Raw genomic sequence first — 19616 nt, 5'->3', positions numbered from 1 at the left:
AAAAATCTGAAATTCACAATTTTTTTAAATATTCAAACCATTCCATACACATAACATCGCGATATGATAATAGATACAGCATGAATGTGTCTGCATTTTATGGCTATATTTAGCAATAGGTAAATATAGTATTTGACCAGGTAACCATGATAGGTTGCAAGTCCCTGGCATATCAATGGTTTTTCGATGTACTAATTGGTTTCCTAATTTCTCTTTCGGTTAAAATTACTCGATTTCAACATTGACATTTTTAAGATATTCCCTAAACTTGAGAAGATTTTATTTGCTGGCAGCCATTGTGCTACAATTACCCTCCTCTGTCAATGTCATCCAAGCGCCAAAAGATTCTTGTCGTGCGTAATAATTACAGGTCTGTGGTGGCGTAAATGTGACATAAAAAAATTAACATTTGTTTACAAAAAAAAAACAAAATACAAATAAAACATGTCCTTTTAGTTTTAAATAAAATTCTTGTGTAAACTAATCTTCAGAATATTAAGGTTTAATAATTTGAGCGTTTGCAGGGTAAGTACCTTCGTATTCCAATGGTAATGGCAATTTGCGTCGTAGTTATTCAAGGGTGCTGGATTTTCAATAAATCGTTTTGATTTGTAGATACCGTCATTGAAAATGGACGGTTCTCCTTTCGAACACAGTGACTCGGAGTCTGGGGATAGCTGGACGTTACTGGAGCATAGCCCTTCGCCCGGGGATGATGCTCCAGATTTTGCCGAACACCCTTCTGAGAGGTAAATTTACTTGTTTTTTTTTTTTTTAAATAAAACGTTGCATAATTTTTGTAATCTCTTACTTACTTACCTTGACTAAATAGCCTAGACCAAAAATTTACTTGAGCTAATATGTAGTGTCCAGAGCCGAGGTTTGACCTTGCTAGATAATAATGTTGATATTGAAATAAATAGCAGTTATAACATTTTCACCAAGACATGTTACATTCCTATTACGTGGTGTATGAAGTCCGTTCTTGCTCATAGAGCATAGAAACAACTAGAAATTAAATCAAACATATTACAGGGCAGCAGCAATTTATGTATCATAAACTATAGTACTTCAAACCAATGATTTTTATTTCATAACATCTTTTGTTTAATAATATATTTGCTTCCTTCATAACAATCACATTGCAGTTGTTAATAAGTTGAGGTGTAAAGGTAGTAACAAATAGATACACTTAAGCATTATATACAGTCACTATTGGTTCACATACCCGTTAATACTGACCATCCCAGTCTAAGCAGTGACTGAGCATTTATATAAGGCAACATGGATCTAGAAGAAAGGCAACAGACTTCTAATAACCCTAAAATGAGTCTATTTTGCATCATATCAATACTTTTTTAGTGTGAGATGGTTATATACATCTTACTTTACTATCCCACCTTAGCCAGCTATCGATGTGTGATAGATTGCAATAGCTCTTACAACTTTATAAATCACTAGCGACCTGCCCCGGCTTCGCACGGGTGGACACTACCACGAAAAATCCTATCTATTTTCCGGGATAAAATGTAGCCTATACGGATTCGGAAGAATCCCTCTAAGTAATGGTAAAAGAAATTTTGAAATCGGTCCAGTAGTTTTTGAGCCTATTCAATACAAACATACAAAAATACAAAGGTTTCCTCTTTATAATATTAGTATAGATATAAAATGGAATGTGTGGTATTAATGCCATAGCAACTAATAAATAAAATTCCTCTTATTTGATAATGACCTACCATTTATTGATTAATAGAATTGAATAAATTATTATTATCATTAACTTTATGATGTTCTCTATACAAAGGTTAACCTTCTGGAAAAACACCTTGAGTAATGTGATATTAATGAAGCTTGATAAGCTGGTTGTGGTTAATATCACTTATGTTATGATTGTTAATGTTGGCCTAAACAACTTTCTAAATCCAATTAAATTAGACCTATTAATAACATGGATCACTTTTGTATTAATTACTTGTGTCTCTGGGTACTTAACATAGTTGGGGAGATTTAATGGAAAATAATATTAAGTTACATTACTAACACTAATAGGATTACTGTACTATAACTTTTTATTCTTATTAGTATTTTCTTCCTACAGCAGAACAGAGAACCATGAAAAAGATGAAGACACAGATGGGATATCTATCATTAGCGACAGTGATCCTGAGTCGCCGTCCCCTTGCCAACTGAACGAACACTACTTGCCTGATGATAACCGTCCAACAGAACATGAAATTACTCAGTGCATTTCTGCTGACCAACCTCTGATAATTACCAAGGCCCACCATGAATCAGTAGAAGAGGATGACTTGCTTCTTGTTGACAATATAAAACATAGGACCTATGTGCACCGGCGAAATAAAAGGTTGAGCACTGTTCTTAACATTATCGTCTTAGGAAGTGTTATCACAGCGGCGGGCGTGGCCATCGGACACATGTGGGGTGCCAAGACGGACTGCTCTATGCACACTACACCGACTGTAAATAAAATCTTATCCAATCTATACAAACTACAGGAAGAGAATGCATACTTACGAAGTAAATTGAAAGAGTTGACTGCATCCAATAATTATCAACTGAATCTACAAAAAGCTAATTCTAAACAAAACAGATGTAGGAAAATGTTTGAAGAGTCATTAAATAATGATAACATTGATAAACTTACTAAATGTCTTGATGATAAATTTGATGATGCTGAAAAATTGTTAAACAGTCACCTGGTTGATCCTTCGTATGAAAAAGAGTTTATATCTGACATGGATAAATTAAAAAATGTATATCTTCAAAATAAAAGTTGGTTGGATGATGAAATTAATCAAAGGCTTAAGCAAGAAGAAGAATCATTGAAGAGATTGAAGAATAAACATTTTTCAAAACTCCACAAAATAAATGAAGAAAAGAACATAAACATAATAAATGAACAAGAGATATTCGAAAAACCTTTGGAGGATTCAGAAGTACAACATGAATCTATCAATGAATTTAATGATGGTTCTGATAGAATAATAAGTTATGCTGACTCGCTAAAATCCACTGACAAAATGAAAAAGATGGTTGATAATGAAAATAACAAAACATATGAAATAGACAACAAAGAAATTAATAATAACAAGAAACTTAAAGGCGATTTTGGACCTAGATTTGATCGTTCTGTTAGTGAAGAAGAATTCAAAAAGGACAACAGATACAAAAGCCAAAAATTCAAACCAGAAAAAAAGAAATATGACCGACAGAAATCCCATAAAAAGCAAAAGAGGAAGAATAAATATGAACAGTGGGAAATGAAAGGAGGTTTTATGAAGGACTATGATGAAATTTCATCAGCGTCACTACAGGAAGCCGAAAGCGTTACTAAAAATGATAATTATAAATACAATATTGAGGAAAACATTACTGATCTTAAAGATAACACTAAAGTCGATAAAAATACTGATACGATAGATGTGACGGTTGAAAATTATAGCACAAAACGTGATAAGGCTCTCAAAAGAGGTAACAGTAATGAGGTTCACGATAGCAGCTGGTTCGATAAAAGAGCCGCACTTCGCACGGAAGCTAGGAAAAGGCTTGAGTACGAGCTGTTTGGTGAAAGCCCCAATACCGCTGGATGGTATTTCCGACGCATGCACAAGCGAGAGCAGTGCCGCGCCAAAGCCGATAACAGTACTTATCGGAAATTATTGAAGCGCAATATGAATTTCAAAATGAAACACTAAATTAATATGATCCTGAAATGTTTGAGTAGCATATCTAAGTACATTTGATACGACAAATGATCATAAAAGCAACATAATTGTTAAAATTTCATACTATTACTTCATCATCTAAATGATTATTTCTTTTAACAAAATGTTCGATACCTATGATAACATCTTTATAATTCTACTTTAATTTATAGACATTCTACTTTTATTGATCTTATTTATGGCTTTACATTTTCATTAGTTTTTAGTTATATGTAAGTAGGTATTTTCTAGGTTTTTTTACTTGACAGACCTATCCATTTAATATTTGACTTCGCCATTTAGATAAATATTAGTTGATTTAACTTTATATGAATTTGCCAATGAATGTAGAATTATTTTAATTACACTGAACAAAGAACACTGAACACCTAATAATAATTCTACAGACTTTAACAAATTCACGTAATATTAAATGTTTATATACCTACATATAATTTTAATGTAATAATTGTTAGGAATAAAAAATATTAAATATAGAGACTAAGGTATAGTTGGCAAGACAGGTGGTTAAAGTTACGCTACAATTACCGTTAACTTAACTTACTTATTTTTTTTTTAATTTTGGGCCATTTTTATTTGTACCCAATCATGAAGGTGCATATACTCACTTGTGCAATCCACTTTGTTTTATTGGTGGTCAAAGTTTAAAACTAACCGTAACGTAACTTTAACGGCCTGTACTGAGATTAAAACAAATTATAATGTATGCATACTTTAATTAATACTTGATAGTATTCACTATTAAATTATTTTTACACTTGCTCTTACGGATTCTTGCATCCAGTGATATTTTAGTTAAGTATACAAAATTGTAAGTATAAATAAATGGATTTAAAAACAAACTTTTTTTACCTTTAAACTTTACAATAATTTTATTTAATCATCCCCGATTGCGCCGCTGAAGACTAAATTTATTGCTGCGTTCACGTCACCTAAAAAAACATTTTTTTCTTTAGAAAGAAAAGAGTAAGGCTGGAATTAGAGTTGCCTATCGATAGACTGTTGATAGTCTAGCAATATTGGGCTATCGATAGGCAATTCTATCTGGAAGTGTTCCAAAAAACTGGTTTTCGAAGACTTCGTAAAAACCTTTATAATTGGATATTAAAAATGGCCACTGACATTTTCAAGTTACGGTCCTAGTAGTGTTTTGAGCTATTAATTAGTTCTTTTGCTGATTTGCTATTATACTGGCGAACTAATCGGCTTCACAAACACCTCTCGAGACGTTGCGCCTCAGTTTGCACCACCAAATACTTCAATAAAATAAATCACGCTGCGCAGGTGCAAGGTCTGTTTTTCAGGTGAATTTACACATTCACAAAAAGAGCACACAGAGTAGCAAGTGGGATGCAAGCTACCTGCAGATACTTAGTACAAGATCTATCACATCTCCCCAACGTTGATAGACTTTGAGTGTCAAAACAATATCGTCAGGGTAAAACGAACTTAATGGTTTTTGATTTCAAGTTTTAAGGCTAATTATGTGCTGTGGATATGTGGTGAATGGTGTCAATTACCTGCGCATATGAGCAAAGCGCGCACGTTGAGCGCGTCGTCGAGCAGGCCCATCTCGTGCATGTGCTGCAGCTGCGTCGAGAAGTCTTCGTCGCGCGCCTCCGGGCTTTGCGACGACGAAGCTACAACCACAGAACAAATCAAACTCAAACTCTTATTCAAAGTACAGTAGTACAGTACACACTTTTATAAGTTACGACGATGTACCTGGGCAGAAGACTTATTTTTGAATTCGTGTTTAAAATCTTAACGTCAAGCGATAAGGTCTGTAATTCATCGGTGTACATTCGGATTTGGTGCCGGCGGGGTTGACCGCGTCGTGAGCGCCTGGCTGATGGCCGAGCTGAACATCTCCGCGGTGATGGCGCAGCACCCGCGGTCGTGCCCGTTCCTGCTGACAATTCCTCATACCTGCGGTGCTCTGCTCCATGGGCGTGTAGGCGGGGTTGGTCCGCGTGAGCGCCTGGCTGATGGCCGAGCTGAACATCTCCGCGGTGATGGCGCAGCACCCGCGGTCGTGCCCGTTCCTGCTGACAACTCCTCATACCTGCGGTGCTCTGCTCCATGGGCGTGCCGGCGGGTTGGTCCGCGTGAGCGCCTGGCTGATGGCCGAGCTGAACATCTCCGCGGTGATGGCGCAGCACCCGCGGTCGTGCCCGTTCCTGCTGACAACTCCTCATACCTGCGGTGCTCTGCTCCATGGGCGTGCCGGCGGGGTTGGTCCGCGTGAGCGCCTGGCTGATGGACGAGCTGAACATCTCCGCGGTGATGGCGCAGCACCCGCGGTCGTGCCCGTTCCTGCTGACAATTCCTCATACCTGCGGTGCTCTGCTCCATGGGCGTGTAGGCGGGGTTGGTCCGCGTGAGCGCCTGGCTGATGGCCGAGCTGAACATCTCCGCGGTGATGGCGCAGCACCCGCGGTCGTGCCCGTTCCTGCTGACAACTCCTCATACCTGCGGTGCTCTGCTCCATGGGCGTGCCGGCGGGTTGGTCCGCGTGAGCGCCTGGCTGATGGCCGAGCTGAACATCTCTGCGGTGATGGCGCAGCACCCGCGGTCGTGCCCGTTCCTGCTGACAACTCCTCATACCTGCGGTGCTCTGCTCCATGGGCGTGCCGGCGGGGTTGGTCCGCGTGAGCGCCTGGCTGATGGCCGAGCTGAACATCTCCGCGGTGATGGCGCAGCACCCGCGGTCGTGCCCGTTCCTGCTGACAACTCCTCATACCTGCGGTGCTCTGCTCCATGGGCGTGCCGGCGGGGTTGGTCCGCGTGAGCGCCTGGCTGATGGCCGAGCTGAACATCTCCGCGGTGATGGCGCAGCACCCGCGGTCGTGCCCGTTCCTGCTGACAACTCCTCATACCTGCGGTGCTCTGCTCCATGGGCGTGCCGGCGGGGTTGGTCCGCGTGAGCGCCTGGCTGATGGCCGAGCTGAACATCTCCGCGGTGATGGCGCCGCCGCCGCTAGCGCCCGCGGTCGTGCCCGTTCCTGCTGACAACTCCTCATACCTGCGGTGCTCTGCTCCATGGGCGGGCCGGCGGGGTTGGTCCGCGTGAGCGCCTGGCTGATGGCCGAGCTGAACATCTCCGCGGTGATGGCGCAGCACCCGCGGTCGTGCCCGTTCCTGCTGACAACTCCTCATACCTGCGGTGCTCTGCTCCATGGGCGTGCCGGCGGGGTTGGTCCGCGTGAGCGCCTGGCTGATGGCCGAGCTGAACATCTCCGCGGTGATGGCGCAGCACCCGCGGTCGTGCCCGTTCCTGCTGACAACTCCTCATACCTGCGGTGCTCTGCTCCATGGGCGTGCCGGCGGGGTTGGTCCGCGTGAGCGCCTGGCTGATGGCCGAGCTGAACATCTCCGCGGTGATGGCGCAGCACCCGCGGTCGTGCCCGTTCCTGCTGACAACTCCTCATACCTGCGGTGCTCTGCTCCATGGGCGTGCCGGCGGGGTTGGTCCGCGTGAGCGCCTGGCTGATGGCCGAGCTGAACATCTCCGCGGTGATGGCGCAGCACCCGCGGTCGTGCCCGTTCCTGCTGACAACTCCTCATACCTGCGGTGCTCTGCTCCATGGGCGTGCCGGCGGGGTTGGTCCGCGTGAGCGCCTGGCTGATGGCCGAGCTGAACATCTCCGCGGTGATGGCGCAGCACCCGCGGTCGTGCCCGTTCCTGCTGACAACTCCTCATACCTGCGGTGCTCTACTCCATGGGCGTGCCGGCGGGGTTGGTCCGCGTGAGCGCCTGGCTGATGGCCGAGCTGAACATCTCCGCGGTGATGGCGCAGCACCCGCGGTCGTGCCCGTTCCTGCTGACAACTCCTCATACCTGCGGTGCTCTGCTCCATGGGCGTGCCGGCGGGGTTGGTCCGCGTGAGCGCCTGGCTGATGGCCGAGCTGAACATCTCCGCGGTGATGGCGCAGCACCCGCGGTCGTGCCCGTTCCTGCTGACAACTCCTCATACCTGCGGTGCTCTGCTCCATGGGCGTGCCGGCGGGGTTGGTCCGCGTGAGCGCCTGGCTGATGGCCGAGCTGAACATCTCCGCGGTGATGGCGCAGCACCCGCGGTCGTGCCCGTTCCTGCTGACAACTCCTCATACCTGCGGTGCTCTGCTCCATGGGCGTGCCGGCGGGGTTGGTCCGCGTGAGCGCCTGGCTGATGGCCGAGCTGAACATCTCCGCGGTGATGGCGCAGCACCCGCGGTCGTGCCCGTTCCTGCTGACAACTCCTCATACCTGCGGTGCTCTGCTCCATGGGCGTGCCGGCGGGGTTGGTCCGCGTGAGCGCCTGGCTGATGGCCGAGCTGAACATCTCCGCGGTGATGGCGCAGCACCCGCGGTCGTGCCCGTTCCTGCTGACAACTCCTCATACCTGCGGTGCTCTGCTCCATGGGCGTGCCGGCGGGGTTGGTCCGCGTGAGCGCCTGGCTGATGGCCGAGCTGAACATCTCCGCGGTGATGGCGCAGCACCCGCGGTCGTGCCCGTTCCTGCTGACAACTCCTCATACCTGCGGTGCTCTGCTCCATGGGCGTGCCGGCGGGGTTGGTCCGCGTGAGCGCCTGGCTGATGGCCGAGCTGAACATCTCCGCGGTGATGGCGCAGCACCCGCGGTCGTGCCCGTTCCTGCTGACAACTCCTCATACCTGCGGTGCTCTGCTCCATGGGCGTGCCGGCGGGGTTGGTCCGCGTGAGCGCCTGGCTGATGGCCGAGCTGAACATCTCCGCGGTGATGGCGCAGCACCCGCGGTCGTGCCCGTTCCTGCTGACAACTCCTCATACCTGCGGTGCTCTGCTCCATGGGCGTGCCGGCGGGGTTGGTCCGCGTGAGCGCCTGGCTGATGGCCGAGCTGAACATCTCCGCGGTGATGGCGCAGCACCCGCGGTCGTGCCCGTTCCTGCTGACAACTCCTCATACCTGCGGTGCTCTGCTCCATGGGCGTGCCGGCGGGGTTGGTCCGCGTGAGCGCCTGGCTGATGGCCGAGCTGAACATCTCCGCGGTGATGGCGCAGCACCCGCGGTCGTGCCCGTTCCTGCTGACAACTCCTCATACCTGCGGTGCTCTGCTCCATGGGCGTGCCGGCGGGGTTGGTCCGCGTGAGCGCCTGGCTGATGGCCGAGCTGAACATCTCCGCGGTGATGGCGCCGCCGCCGCTAGCGCCCGCGGTCGTGCCCGTTCCTGCTGACAACTCCTCATACCTGCGGTGCTCTGCTCCATGGGCGTGCCGGCGGGGTTGGTCCGCGTGAGCGCCTGGCTGATGGCCGAGCTGAACATCTCCGCGGTGATGGCGCAGCACCCGCGGTCGTGCCCGTTCCTGCTGACAACTCCTCATACCTGCGGTGCTCTGCTCCATGGGCGTGCCGGCGGGGTTGGTCCGCGTGAGCGCCTGGCTGATGGCCGAGCTGAACATCTCCGCGGTGATGGCGCAGCACCCGCGGTCGTGCCCGTTCCTGCTGACAACTCCTCATACCTGCGGTGCTCTGCTCCATGGGCGTGCCGGCGGGGTTGGTCCGCGTGAGCGCCTGGCTGATGGCCGAGCTGAACATCTCCGCGGTGATGGCGCCGCCGCCGCTAGCGCCCGCGGTCGTGCCCGTTCCTGCTGACAACTCCTCATACCTGCGGTGCTCTGCTCCATGGGCGTGCCGGCGGGGTTGGTCCGCGTGAGCGCCTGGCTGATGGCCGAGCTGAACATCTCCGCGGTGATGGCGCCGCCGCCGCTAGCGCCCGCGGTCGTGCCCGTTCCTGCTGACAACTTCACTCAATCACTTCGGCTCTTGTAGCCCTACTACTTATCTGATATGTAAGTATATAGTTCTAGACTACAGAAAGTGTTTATAATATCAGTATGGTTCAGATGATGATCTTGCAATAAATAACATATCTATAGTTCGCGACAGGTCGAGAAACCAATCGGGGTATGACGCGGAGATTAGCGCGGGGGCTGTGCGGGCGTTCCCGCCTCGATTGCCATCTCAATCTGTCGCGCACTACACATATAGGCCGAATACAACACCTTTTTTTTCATCACTTCTTTGACAACCAATGGGCCGCAGGGATAGATACCTGTGGGAGTGCGCGGCGCCGACGCGGGAGCATCGGGCTCCACGGCGGCCTGCAAGAGGCGCAGCAAGCGACCCTGCTCCGTCGCGTCCGCGCCGCGACTGCTCGACAGCACCGCTTCTGTGGCCACCTGCCGTCACGAGTCTCCATTAGTTACACAGAATCGGGATGCAAAAAAATATGTGAAAACAAGTTCAAGAAGCAGAAGGTGAACCTGTAAAGCAGCCGCGAGCTGCCGGGGTGTGATTGCGGTCCTGCCCTCTATCTCCTCCGTGTCCTCCTCCTCCACGTCTTCATCCTCGGAGAGCGCCTCCAGAGAGTATGCAAAACCAGATGTTGGTGCTGAAAATAAACAACTCCATTGAGAGAAAATTATCACCTAGATAATTTTGTACTTTATTCTCATACAAGTTAGCTCTTGACTACAATCTCACCTGATGGTAAGTGACGATGCAGTCTAAGATGGAAGAGGGCTAACTTGGAAAGGGTATGGCAGTTTCATTTAACCCTTCATACCCCTAATCGGTTTTACACGGCATCGTAATGGAACACTAAAAAAAATCTGTCTGCCGGAAACACTTGAGTACTTCAATCACATAGCCAGCAAAGATGCGACTAATAAAGAGTTATTCATGCTAACAGAGACATCATGTGGACATAGCCTAAGATGTTGGACAGACCAGGTGAAGCACATAGTGTGAAACTGTGAATGATGGCATTCTTATGTGCTCAAGAATGACTGACTAGCGATCTGCCCCCGGATGGGTGCTTAATATAAAATATAGCCTGCCACTCAGGAAGAATGTAGCTTTCTATTGGTGGAAGTATTTTCAAAATTGGTTCAGCAGTTCCAGAGATTACTGCCTACAAACAAACTTATCATAGTAGTGTAGATATGAAACTTGAATTGAGTATTTACATGTATGAGTCTTAGTCATACATGTAAATACTCAATTCAAGTTTGCTTTATGGTACGGAGCTCCATCAGTAGATGTATATACTATAAAATAAGGAAGCTGGCGAAAAAACAGTGTAATTGCACAAAACCTTAAATGTTGAGCAATAAGGATGCACATTTTGTTTGTGTACATTCGGTTTTAGTCAGTATTAGATTGTGTTTATCTGTGCATAGGAATTTTGCTTAGCAACTTGTAAAAGTGGTAGTAATGTACACGGTTTTGTTTGTCAGCTCAAATATTAATTCAATACCTGTCTCAGTTGTAGCAACATTGGATCTTGATCGGACAAGCCTCATAAGCTGTCGCAGAGCATTCGGCAAGTCAGGGTGCGCCTCTGCCCCTCGCCGCATTGTTTGTAGATTGGCACCCAGAGCTGCGAGGAGCTCAACTTCGTGTAGGATGGACAGGGTCATGCAGTCTTCAGACAGCGAGGGTGCATGTTCTATGATCTCCGCCATTGCTGACTCATCATTCAATAGCTGCAGGACAAAATTTTGTTTTGAACTAATCCTCTGACATTAATGAGAATTTTGCACTGATAGGAGCCAACTGTAATGGTAATATTTTTTAGTTTTAAAGATAAACTCAGATTTAAACTTCATTAATATACTTTTAACTAACTTTATGTCTTAAGTATTCTATACACAGTCTCAAAACTAAATGGACAGGTCTTGAACTAGTGCTATCCTTTTCCATAGAGGTTTATGAAAGAGCTACAAAGCAATATTAATATTTAAGAAGAATAATATTTTGGTTGAGACTGTGAGTCACATTGCTTTCAGTTGTCCTAACTGCTCCATCAAGTGTAAAAATTGCTTGGAAGAAAAATGTATCTTTGCAATATATTGCAGATCTTCCAATCTACACTTGGCTTGCATGGTGGCCTAAACCCTTTTATTTCTGAAAGGAAACCTATCTTCAGTAGTGGGCCAGCAATGGGTTGAGCTGATGATCTATCGTTACCTGCATAGCCCTAGTCCAACCAGCAGCATTAGGGGTACAACCAAGTGTTCTGAGGGAGTTATTTAACATTTGCAATTCAGCATCAGAATAGGTAGTTGGGGGCGCTGGCGGAGGCTGCATTTTTTTCTTAACAACATGCACCATCTCACCACTCTTAACACCACTGTCATGTAGAGTAGCGTTGTCCTTTAATATTTTTCCATGGTGAATCAATTCTGAAACAGAACAAACCTTAATAAGTAAGTGTAAACTTTCTAGTCATACTGTATACTAATATTAAACACAATAGTGTTTGTCTGTCTGCTAGCAGGGTAACCTGCATGTCTATTGCCAGTAATGATAAATCAGTTAGCACACGAAAACCTAAGTGAATAAATTCGCGGGTTTAATCTATGCGGTACAGAGATAGCTTGCATCTCGAAGGTGGATATAGGTTACTTTTTATCCCGGAACACAGGTTTAAAAAAACCTGAAGTCGCGAGCATCATTTAGTAAATATAATTACACATTCGTAAGTGAAGAGACGAATGAATAGTCAACAACCTTTCATAGATCAATTATTATTATCAATAGGTAACGTTAAAATTGTTTATTACCCAACGATGCAGATGGGATATTGGTCTTCTTTTCAGCTTCATTTCGTAGTCGGTCTACAGTATTCTCGAGCGTGAAATTCTCTAATTTATAACGCTCTATAGGTCCTGGCTTCACTTTAATTCCCAAGAAAACACAAGGTTGGCTTTCCATACCTTCCATTGTTGTTAGAGACTCACAAATATTAGAAAAAAAAAAATTCTTAGCAAAAGTAAATGTCTGTGTAATGTAATATTATAGAATATAGTAATATGTTTAATATACTTGGTAGGTAATTGAAAATAAGATTTTTGTTTTGCAAAATTTCAATTTGCAAAATCACGATTCAGTTGACCATAGACTATAGAGTAGGATGTCAGTTGGTCAGTTGACGTATGGATGTAAAAAGTAAATTACTCTGTGGTTGACGACATAGAATAATACTTTGTACAGATTACGTACGGATCTGGGTTCTTACCACATGGTAATAGATTGTTTACACATGGTTTACACTTTACAGGTGCACATTACACATAAGGGCAACTCCGTAATAATCTATAGGCAATAACATAGATGATCTAGGCAATAAGTCAGAGGGACCGGACCCGGACTTCATCTGTATTGGTGTTTGCTGGCGCGCGTGCTCTGCCTTTTTGGAATGTTATTTTTTTTAAAAGTGGCTGGTGGCCGGTTTTTGTTTTTTTACTAGTGTTTTTTGGTGGTGGAACTGATTGGGAAGCGCTCCAAGGGGGCACACCGCGTGTGTGTCGGCGAGCACCGGTACAGTCGAAGTCCTGGGTTTGACTTTTGAATAAAAAGAATGATCTGTTGTTACTGGTTTGTACTTTTCATAGCCTGTAATATCCAGAGCCGTAAAATAAATCAAAAATAAACTTCATAGAGTAGGTAGGTCCATTTTGCTTCTTGATTCGTAGGTATTTTTGGATGAATATCATAAGGCTCAAAAGAGCTAGAACCCAGAACCATAAAACCAGTTAAAAAACACAGACCTGTAAGGCTCAAAAGACTAGAACCCAGAGCCACAAAAAATCACAGACCAGTTATCCGGAGATGGTCATTGACAAAGCAATCATTTTTTTTTCATTCATTGATTCTAGACGAGTTTATAGTTATCTGTGCATTGATCATTGATTGATGATTGACCATTGATATTGATGGTGAATGGTGATAGATTGATGTTCTTCATTTCTCAATCAAAAAAGAAATAAATTCTTAGTGATTTGATAAAGCATGGTGATAAGGAAATGATTAATTTATATAATTATTTTGGCATATGGAAGGCAAGAGAAGAATTTTTGAAATCAACATCTTGACAAGTTGGTAAAATGACTTGAAAATGAAGAACGGATGCAATGAACTTTTGGAATCCAAAATAGCTGAGCGCAATGAACGGGCTAAGAAGATTTATCGGTAAGTTAGCTAAGTGCTAATGATTAAAGTATCCAATTTCATTATTAAAGTAATTGTAACTTGTGAAGGTTATGTCGACGACGTCATAATCTAACATGACGCAAATCTTTGTTATGACTTTTCCACACCATAGAATGTAGGTACATAATATTGTTAATTCTTACAGTGAACATATTATGTGTTAGCTAGTTAAATCTTGATGCTGTTGTTTATGCGCGCGAAATCCTACTTCTAATAAACTAGACACATTCACATAGGTATTTCTATTTGCGTTGTAAGTATAAAGAAGGACCTTATCACTTTAGTGGCTCCTTATCAGTGTAGGTGGCCAATAATGATAAATATCTAAATGCAATGTTTTCATATTGAAGACAAACAAAGTACTCTATTTCATAATATTACCTTGCTCCAAATTGTTACTTTTACCAAATTGTAATTTTTTAAATTTTTTAATATACCTTCTTCTTTACTTTCAAATAAAGGTGTAAATGCAAATGTTGGAATAATTATAGTGACAAAGATGATTGCATGTTTTGTGTCATAAGTCAAAAGTTACTAAAAATACTTTGTAAAAGTCATATAAGATATGAACCAAATAAGATCTAAAATTACATAAGTTTGATGTTCAATGTTACAGGTACGTAAGTGACATTGCAAGACGCCTCGGCGATGCCACAACAGGCAGTCAGGCTATAACAGACCTCTTCACAACCAGCATTGAGGCACAGCGGCAAAAACTAAGAGACCACTGTGAGAAGTTGTTCTTTTTGGACCCATTGAACTATGGTAAAAAGTCTTTAGAATTGCTTTGGCGTAAAGTTTATTATGACACTGTTAGTACTGCAAAAAAGTTGCGAGAGTCCAACAATGAATATGACAACTACATATTCACCCATATCACCTGTGGCATTGGACAATTCCATCACTTGATGACTAGAGTACAATCTGAAATGAGTATCAACATAAAAGAACTGGACTTTTTGCCTCTCTACACAGATGACGAAAGCGATGAAGACTCCCAGATAACACCTTCAAGTGAGGAATACCAACTTGGTAAATCTGTGCTGTATTCGTGTCTGATATATTTAGGAGATCTAAGCCGGTATCAAGTAGAAATATTTAACACCTTTGAGTCTTCCTTAGCGGCTCGCTATTATCTTCAAGCTGCTAAAATTGATTTGACCTCAGGAATGCCATATAATCAGTTAGGCAATCTTTATTTGGACAGGAATTACAATCTAGATTCTGTGTGCTATTACATCCATTGCCTCAATACTATGACACCTTTTGAGGGAGCAATGGGTAATTTAGTAAAAATATTTGAGAAAAATAATCAGTTTTGTGATACTCTTAATAACTCTGAATCTTTGACTCATGTGGAGCACATGCAAGTAACAATTGCTAATTTTCTGTCACTTATTGAAGTTTGGTATTTTGGGAAAGAAGACACAAACATACCTAAAATATGCAATTCAATAGCTCAACAACTTAAAATAGCAATGGATTTTGATAGGATTCCTCTACCAGACATCAATAAAAACTACACTGAATATACTAAAGCTGTTGATGAAGAAAACATTAATCCATCTTACATGAATGCTAGTGTTATTCACAATATTGTGCAAATCTGCCTTTTCACAATAGCAAAGTTAAATGAAATAGATGAAGTGAAAGCTTTCGCTTGCAAAGCCTTCACACTAGCATTTTTATCACAAGTGCTGCAGAAACTATTGAAGCAGCTGGAGTCATTCGGATTAAAAAGTCCAGCCTATAAATACAAGTCGAGATTCACATTAAAACATGACGAAGACAACTTAGATTCAGAAAACGCAACAAATGATAAAGTTCCAACATTGAATGATGTCGAGTTCACAAATGGTGATTCACACAGTCATGCTGATACACAAAGTCATGATGAAAACTCGGGTAAAGAAAATATTTCTGACGGAGAGTCAAATATTGTAGTAAATAGTGAGATGAAAAATAATAAGAAACAAACTTTAGCAAAGCGACGACGCAGGCGCCGCGCAGCGTCCTCCGAGAGCACGGATGACAGTGACGGGGGCACTGAGGACAGCGCCAATGGAACAGACAAATCAGATTCAGAAGAAGAGTTATCAGATTCAACTTTTCAATCTGAGGATGAATCTAAGAGTGAGGGTTCCTTGAATGATGTGTCTGGTGATGACGCTTTAGACGAGGAGAATGAAAGATTGAAGAAAGAAGAAATTAAGAGCAATGGGGACATTAGTAAAACCGTTAAATCTGAAACCAAACTTCCTGAGATAAATGGCCACAATGATGCTATTGAAGATAAAGACACACTGGATGTTCCTGCAATTGAACAATTTTTGCTTGGCAACAATTTTTTACCTAGCGTAAAATTATTGCTGGATTGGATTCTCACAGAGAAAGAGTTAATTCTTTCGTGCGGTGATAGTGGAGAGACGTTATTTCAATGTGTGGTTGATCTGCTCAATATTTTCCTTTTCTATTTCAACTCCAAAAACAGTGAATTACTTTCAAAAGTGGAGTGCAGAATATTGGACCATGCAAAAATTATTTCTAAAAAATTCAAACTGGAGTACAAGTCTGTACCGTTGCCTGAGGATATTAATTTACGTGGCACTAATATCTGTAAATTTGACAAAGATGCTTCAGAGTGGCAGGTGATGGAGAAGCTCAGGCCGACCGTTATTGAAGAAAATGTTATCAGAATATTGAACTTTGTCAACTTTGGATATCAAATCGCAAAGATCATTCCAAGAATAAGATATAATAGAACATTGAAAATATTTTATTTCAAGAAACTCCTTCCTCCAAAGATCAGTACCAAAATCAGTCATAAAAAGAGCAGGGAATGGCACAGTTCTAAAAAACAGGTAAGCTATATTTATTGAAAAAAAAAACCGGCCAAGTGCGATTCAGACTTGCGCACCGAGGGTTCCGACATTTTGCATGATAAATCAAAACTTATGCATAAAAATAGATAAAAATCTGTTTTATAATGTACAGGTAAGCCCTTTCATTTGGTATGCATAGTTATCTTACTTTGAAAATTGATACGCATTTTAATTTTTTTTGGTGATGTAACCACTCATTCACGGTTTTCGGATACTTGTGCCATAAGTCATATCTACCTGGCAAACATGACTCTAGGTCAACGGAAGGTACCCTATAGGTTTTCTTGAGAAACACGACAGACGGACAGACAGACAACAAAGTGAGGGTGAGAGAGGTCCTATATGGGTTCCGTTTTTCCTTTTGAGGTACGGAACCCTTATAGGAGGAATATTTACTCGACAATTGTCGAGAAAAAATGGTTGTGATACATCACAATACATCAATCAATTTATTGCAAATTTGGGTTGTGTACATTGGTCTTAAATTAAGCTTATAATAAGTACAACCAAATTTAGCCTTACGGCATGCAATATTTTACACAATTACAGTAATACATAATAAATGCGCCTTGTAGGCCCAGTTTAGCGTCAGGATTGATGTTACGTATAATACGTACAGTAAAACATGATTTATTTGATTAAATGATGTTGATCGGTCGCGTGTGTTGCAGGGCGCGGCGCCCGAGAGCGGGCTGCTGCGGCGGCTGGGGCGGCTGTGGCTGGCGGCGCGCGTGCGCGAGCTGGAGCGCGCGCGCGGCGCCGCGCCCGCGCTGCTGGCGCTGGACTGCGCCGCGCTGCACCTGCACCTGCGCCGCGTCAAGCTGCTGCTCAACACGCGCAACTTCATATTCCTCGTGCCCGCCGTCGGTGAGTGCTCCGACCCCAACTATATATTTTCTCTTCTTCTTTTTAGTGTGGTAGCTTTTTTGAAGTGCCATACCAGCATAATTCACTTCGCCAGTGTCAAGTGGCTTGAAACTATACTTCTCGCAATCTAAAAAGCCCAGTTCGACGTTTCTCCTATTTATTATAATATTATTAATGGTCACAATTTTCTTTTCCAGTCCTACAAGAGCTCGATGAATTGAAACGCGAGAAAAGCTCCGCCCGCGACGCCATCCGTTGGCTCGAGATACAGCTGAAGAGTGGATCGCGGTTCCTTAGAACTCAACGCCCCGGCCAGTCGAAACCTTTGCCTCTACTGAAGTACCCTCGGAAAGCGCCCCCGCACGTGCACAACTTTATCCAAATCTTGGAATTCTGCAATCATTTCATGACGGACGACAACCCTCTGGGTGGGAACGGTGACCCGGACAATGCGATCCATGGCAAGTCGGCGCCTCTGCTGATACTGCTGGTGGGTGCGGAGCCGGGCCAGAGCGAGGAGTACAAGGAGTTCAGCGTGGCGGGCGCGGCGCAGTCGGCCGGCATCCCCGTCAAGTACATCGGCGACTTCTACGCCAAGTGGCGGCAGACGGTGCACAAGAGCGGAAAGAAGAGATGAACGGTGGCTCGCCGCGAACCGGTCTCGACTGCTGAACAGGGAACTGCCGAAACGCCCGCACACGAATCGTCGCCAGATCGAAACGATTCGTGTCTCCACCTTCAACGTGAGCATAAAAGTAACCATTTGCAACGATTGATATGAAAATCGATCGACTTCCGGTTGTTCTGTTACTTCATTAGTGAACGTCTTAGGAAATTTTCTTTTCGATTTCGACATTTTATGAGAGTGTAATCTACTTTAGTTTTCTTTATCACTTCGTAATGGGTATAGAGTATAGTTATTATTTTGATTGTCTTATTTATACCTTTAACTTCATGGTAATAAATATTTGTAACGAACGTGCTTGTTTTATTTCTCATGCATCACTTATTATACTAATTACAGGCGGTCTTTACAAACAAGCGTCTGTGACGTCAGTACTATGCAAATGTAGCCCGGAACCTCATTTGAGCGCAACGACACTGACGCCTGGCGCCCGGTGTCAATGTCGCTGCGCTTCGTTCCTTTATGCATAATGCGCTAGGGTTCATACGGATTTTGCGCAACGCAATGTATGCGGCAGCGCCTTGCTCCATACAAACCCATCACACTTCACACTAATATTATAAAGGCGAAAGTTTGTGTGAATGTGTGTGTGTTTATTACTCCTTCACACAAAAACCACTGGACGGATTTGGCTGAAATTCGGAATGGAGTTAGATAATATCCTGGATTAGCACATAGGCTACTTTTTATCCCGGTAAACCAAAGTTCCCACGGGATTTCGAAAACCTAAATCCACGCGGACGAAGTCGAGGGCGTCAGTTGGTAAACTATATTTACCGCGCTGCGTCGCTCAAGTGCGCTTTACTCCATACAAACTCATTATACAACATGCCGCGTCGCGCAGCGCAGTTCAAGTGCGGGACATTAATTACTCTATCGCGACTCGCGGCGCCACTGATGCCACAGACGCTCGACTCGATGGATTTGAGTTTGTTGTGGGCTCTTCTCAGACTTGGGCGCGTTTGGAACCCTCGTAGCTTTAGTTTTAAGTTTACGTAATTAATTATCACCTTTGAAATCTAAAAAATCGGACAAACAAAAGGTGAACCTACCTATTTTTAACCCCCGACCCAAAAATAGTGGTGTTATAACTTTGTCGAGTGTATTTGTGTATCTGTTTGTGGCATCGTAGCACCTAAACTAATGAACCGATTTTAATTTAGTTTTTTTTTTTGTTTGAAAGGTGGCTTGATCGAGAGTGTTCTTAGCTATAATCCAAGAAAATCGGTTCAGCCGTTTGAAAGATAGCAGCTCTTTTCTAGTTACCGTAACCTTCACTTGTCGGGGGTGTTATAAATTTTTAATTTACACTTGTGAATTAATGATTTTGATTTGATTTTTCGAGTCGACCGTCTGTCGCTTTACGAGTCTTGGGGAGCTGGAGGAAATCTCTGTGAGACTCTTCCAATGTCC

General features: G+C 43.9%; 3 protein-coding genes across 5 annotated transcripts; 2 read left to right on the top strand and 1 right to left on the bottom strand.

Moving 5' to 3' along the window:
- The first annotated feature begins 334 nt into the window (after positions 1–334).
- Positions 335–4581, top strand: LOC123874180. 2 transcript variants are annotated; one of them, XM_045919419.1, is made up of 3 exons: positions 335–525; positions 616–749; positions 2105–4581. In XM_045919419.1, exons 2-3 carry the CDS (start codon positions 631–633, stop codon positions 3717–3719), a joined length of 1734 nt encoding a protein of 577 aa, XP_045775375.1. In that variant the 5' UTR covers positions 335–525; positions 616–630; the 3' UTR covers positions 3720–4581. The 2 variants fall into 2 exon arrangements, with proteins under 2 accessions (XP_045775375.1, XP_045775374.1); XM_045919418.1 differs by having other exon boundaries at positions 336–525; positions 2102–4581.
- LOC123874185 (ubiquitin-like protein 7) lies at positions 4109–12687 on the bottom strand. Of its 2 annotated transcripts, none has more exons than XM_045919427.1 (8): positions 12341–12687; positions 11745–11959; positions 11032–11260; positions 10037–10164; positions 9826–9952; positions 9379–9507; positions 5270–5389; positions 4109–4681 (listed from the first exon to the last, which is right to left on the bottom strand). In XM_045919427.1, exons 1-8 carry the CDS (start codon positions 12498–12500, stop codon positions 4626–4628), a joined length of 1164 nt encoding a protein of 387 aa, XP_045775383.1. In that variant the 5' UTR covers positions 12501–12687; the 3' UTR covers positions 4109–4625. The 2 variants fall into 2 exon arrangements, with proteins under 2 accessions (XP_045775383.1, XP_045775384.1); XM_045919428.1 differs by having other exon boundaries at positions 9379–9504; positions 12341–12686.
- A 771-nt stretch (positions 12688–13458) lies between these two features.
- On the top strand, positions 13459–18496 carry LOC123874174 (protein SMG5). The gene is made up of 4 exons (XM_045919403.1): positions 13459–13748; positions 14386–16630; positions 17323–17518; positions 17716–18496. The coding sequence occupies exons 1-4, from the start codon at positions 13675–13677 to the stop codon at positions 18153–18155; spliced, it is 2955 nt and encodes a 984-aa protein (XP_045775359.1). The 5' UTR covers positions 13459–13674; the 3' UTR covers positions 18156–18496.
- The last annotated feature ends 1120 nt before the right edge of the window (positions 18497–19616 follow it).

This window comes from Maniola jurtina, chromosome 18, assembly GCF_905333055.1.
Source record: "Maniola jurtina chromosome 18, ilManJurt1.1, whole genome shotgun sequence".
Lineage (NCBI taxonomy): Eukaryota > Metazoa > Arthropoda > Insecta > Lepidoptera > Nymphalidae > Maniola > Maniola jurtina.
The sequence above is the reverse complement of the archived record's forward strand: the minus strand, read 5'-3'. Positions and strand labels throughout refer to the sequence as shown.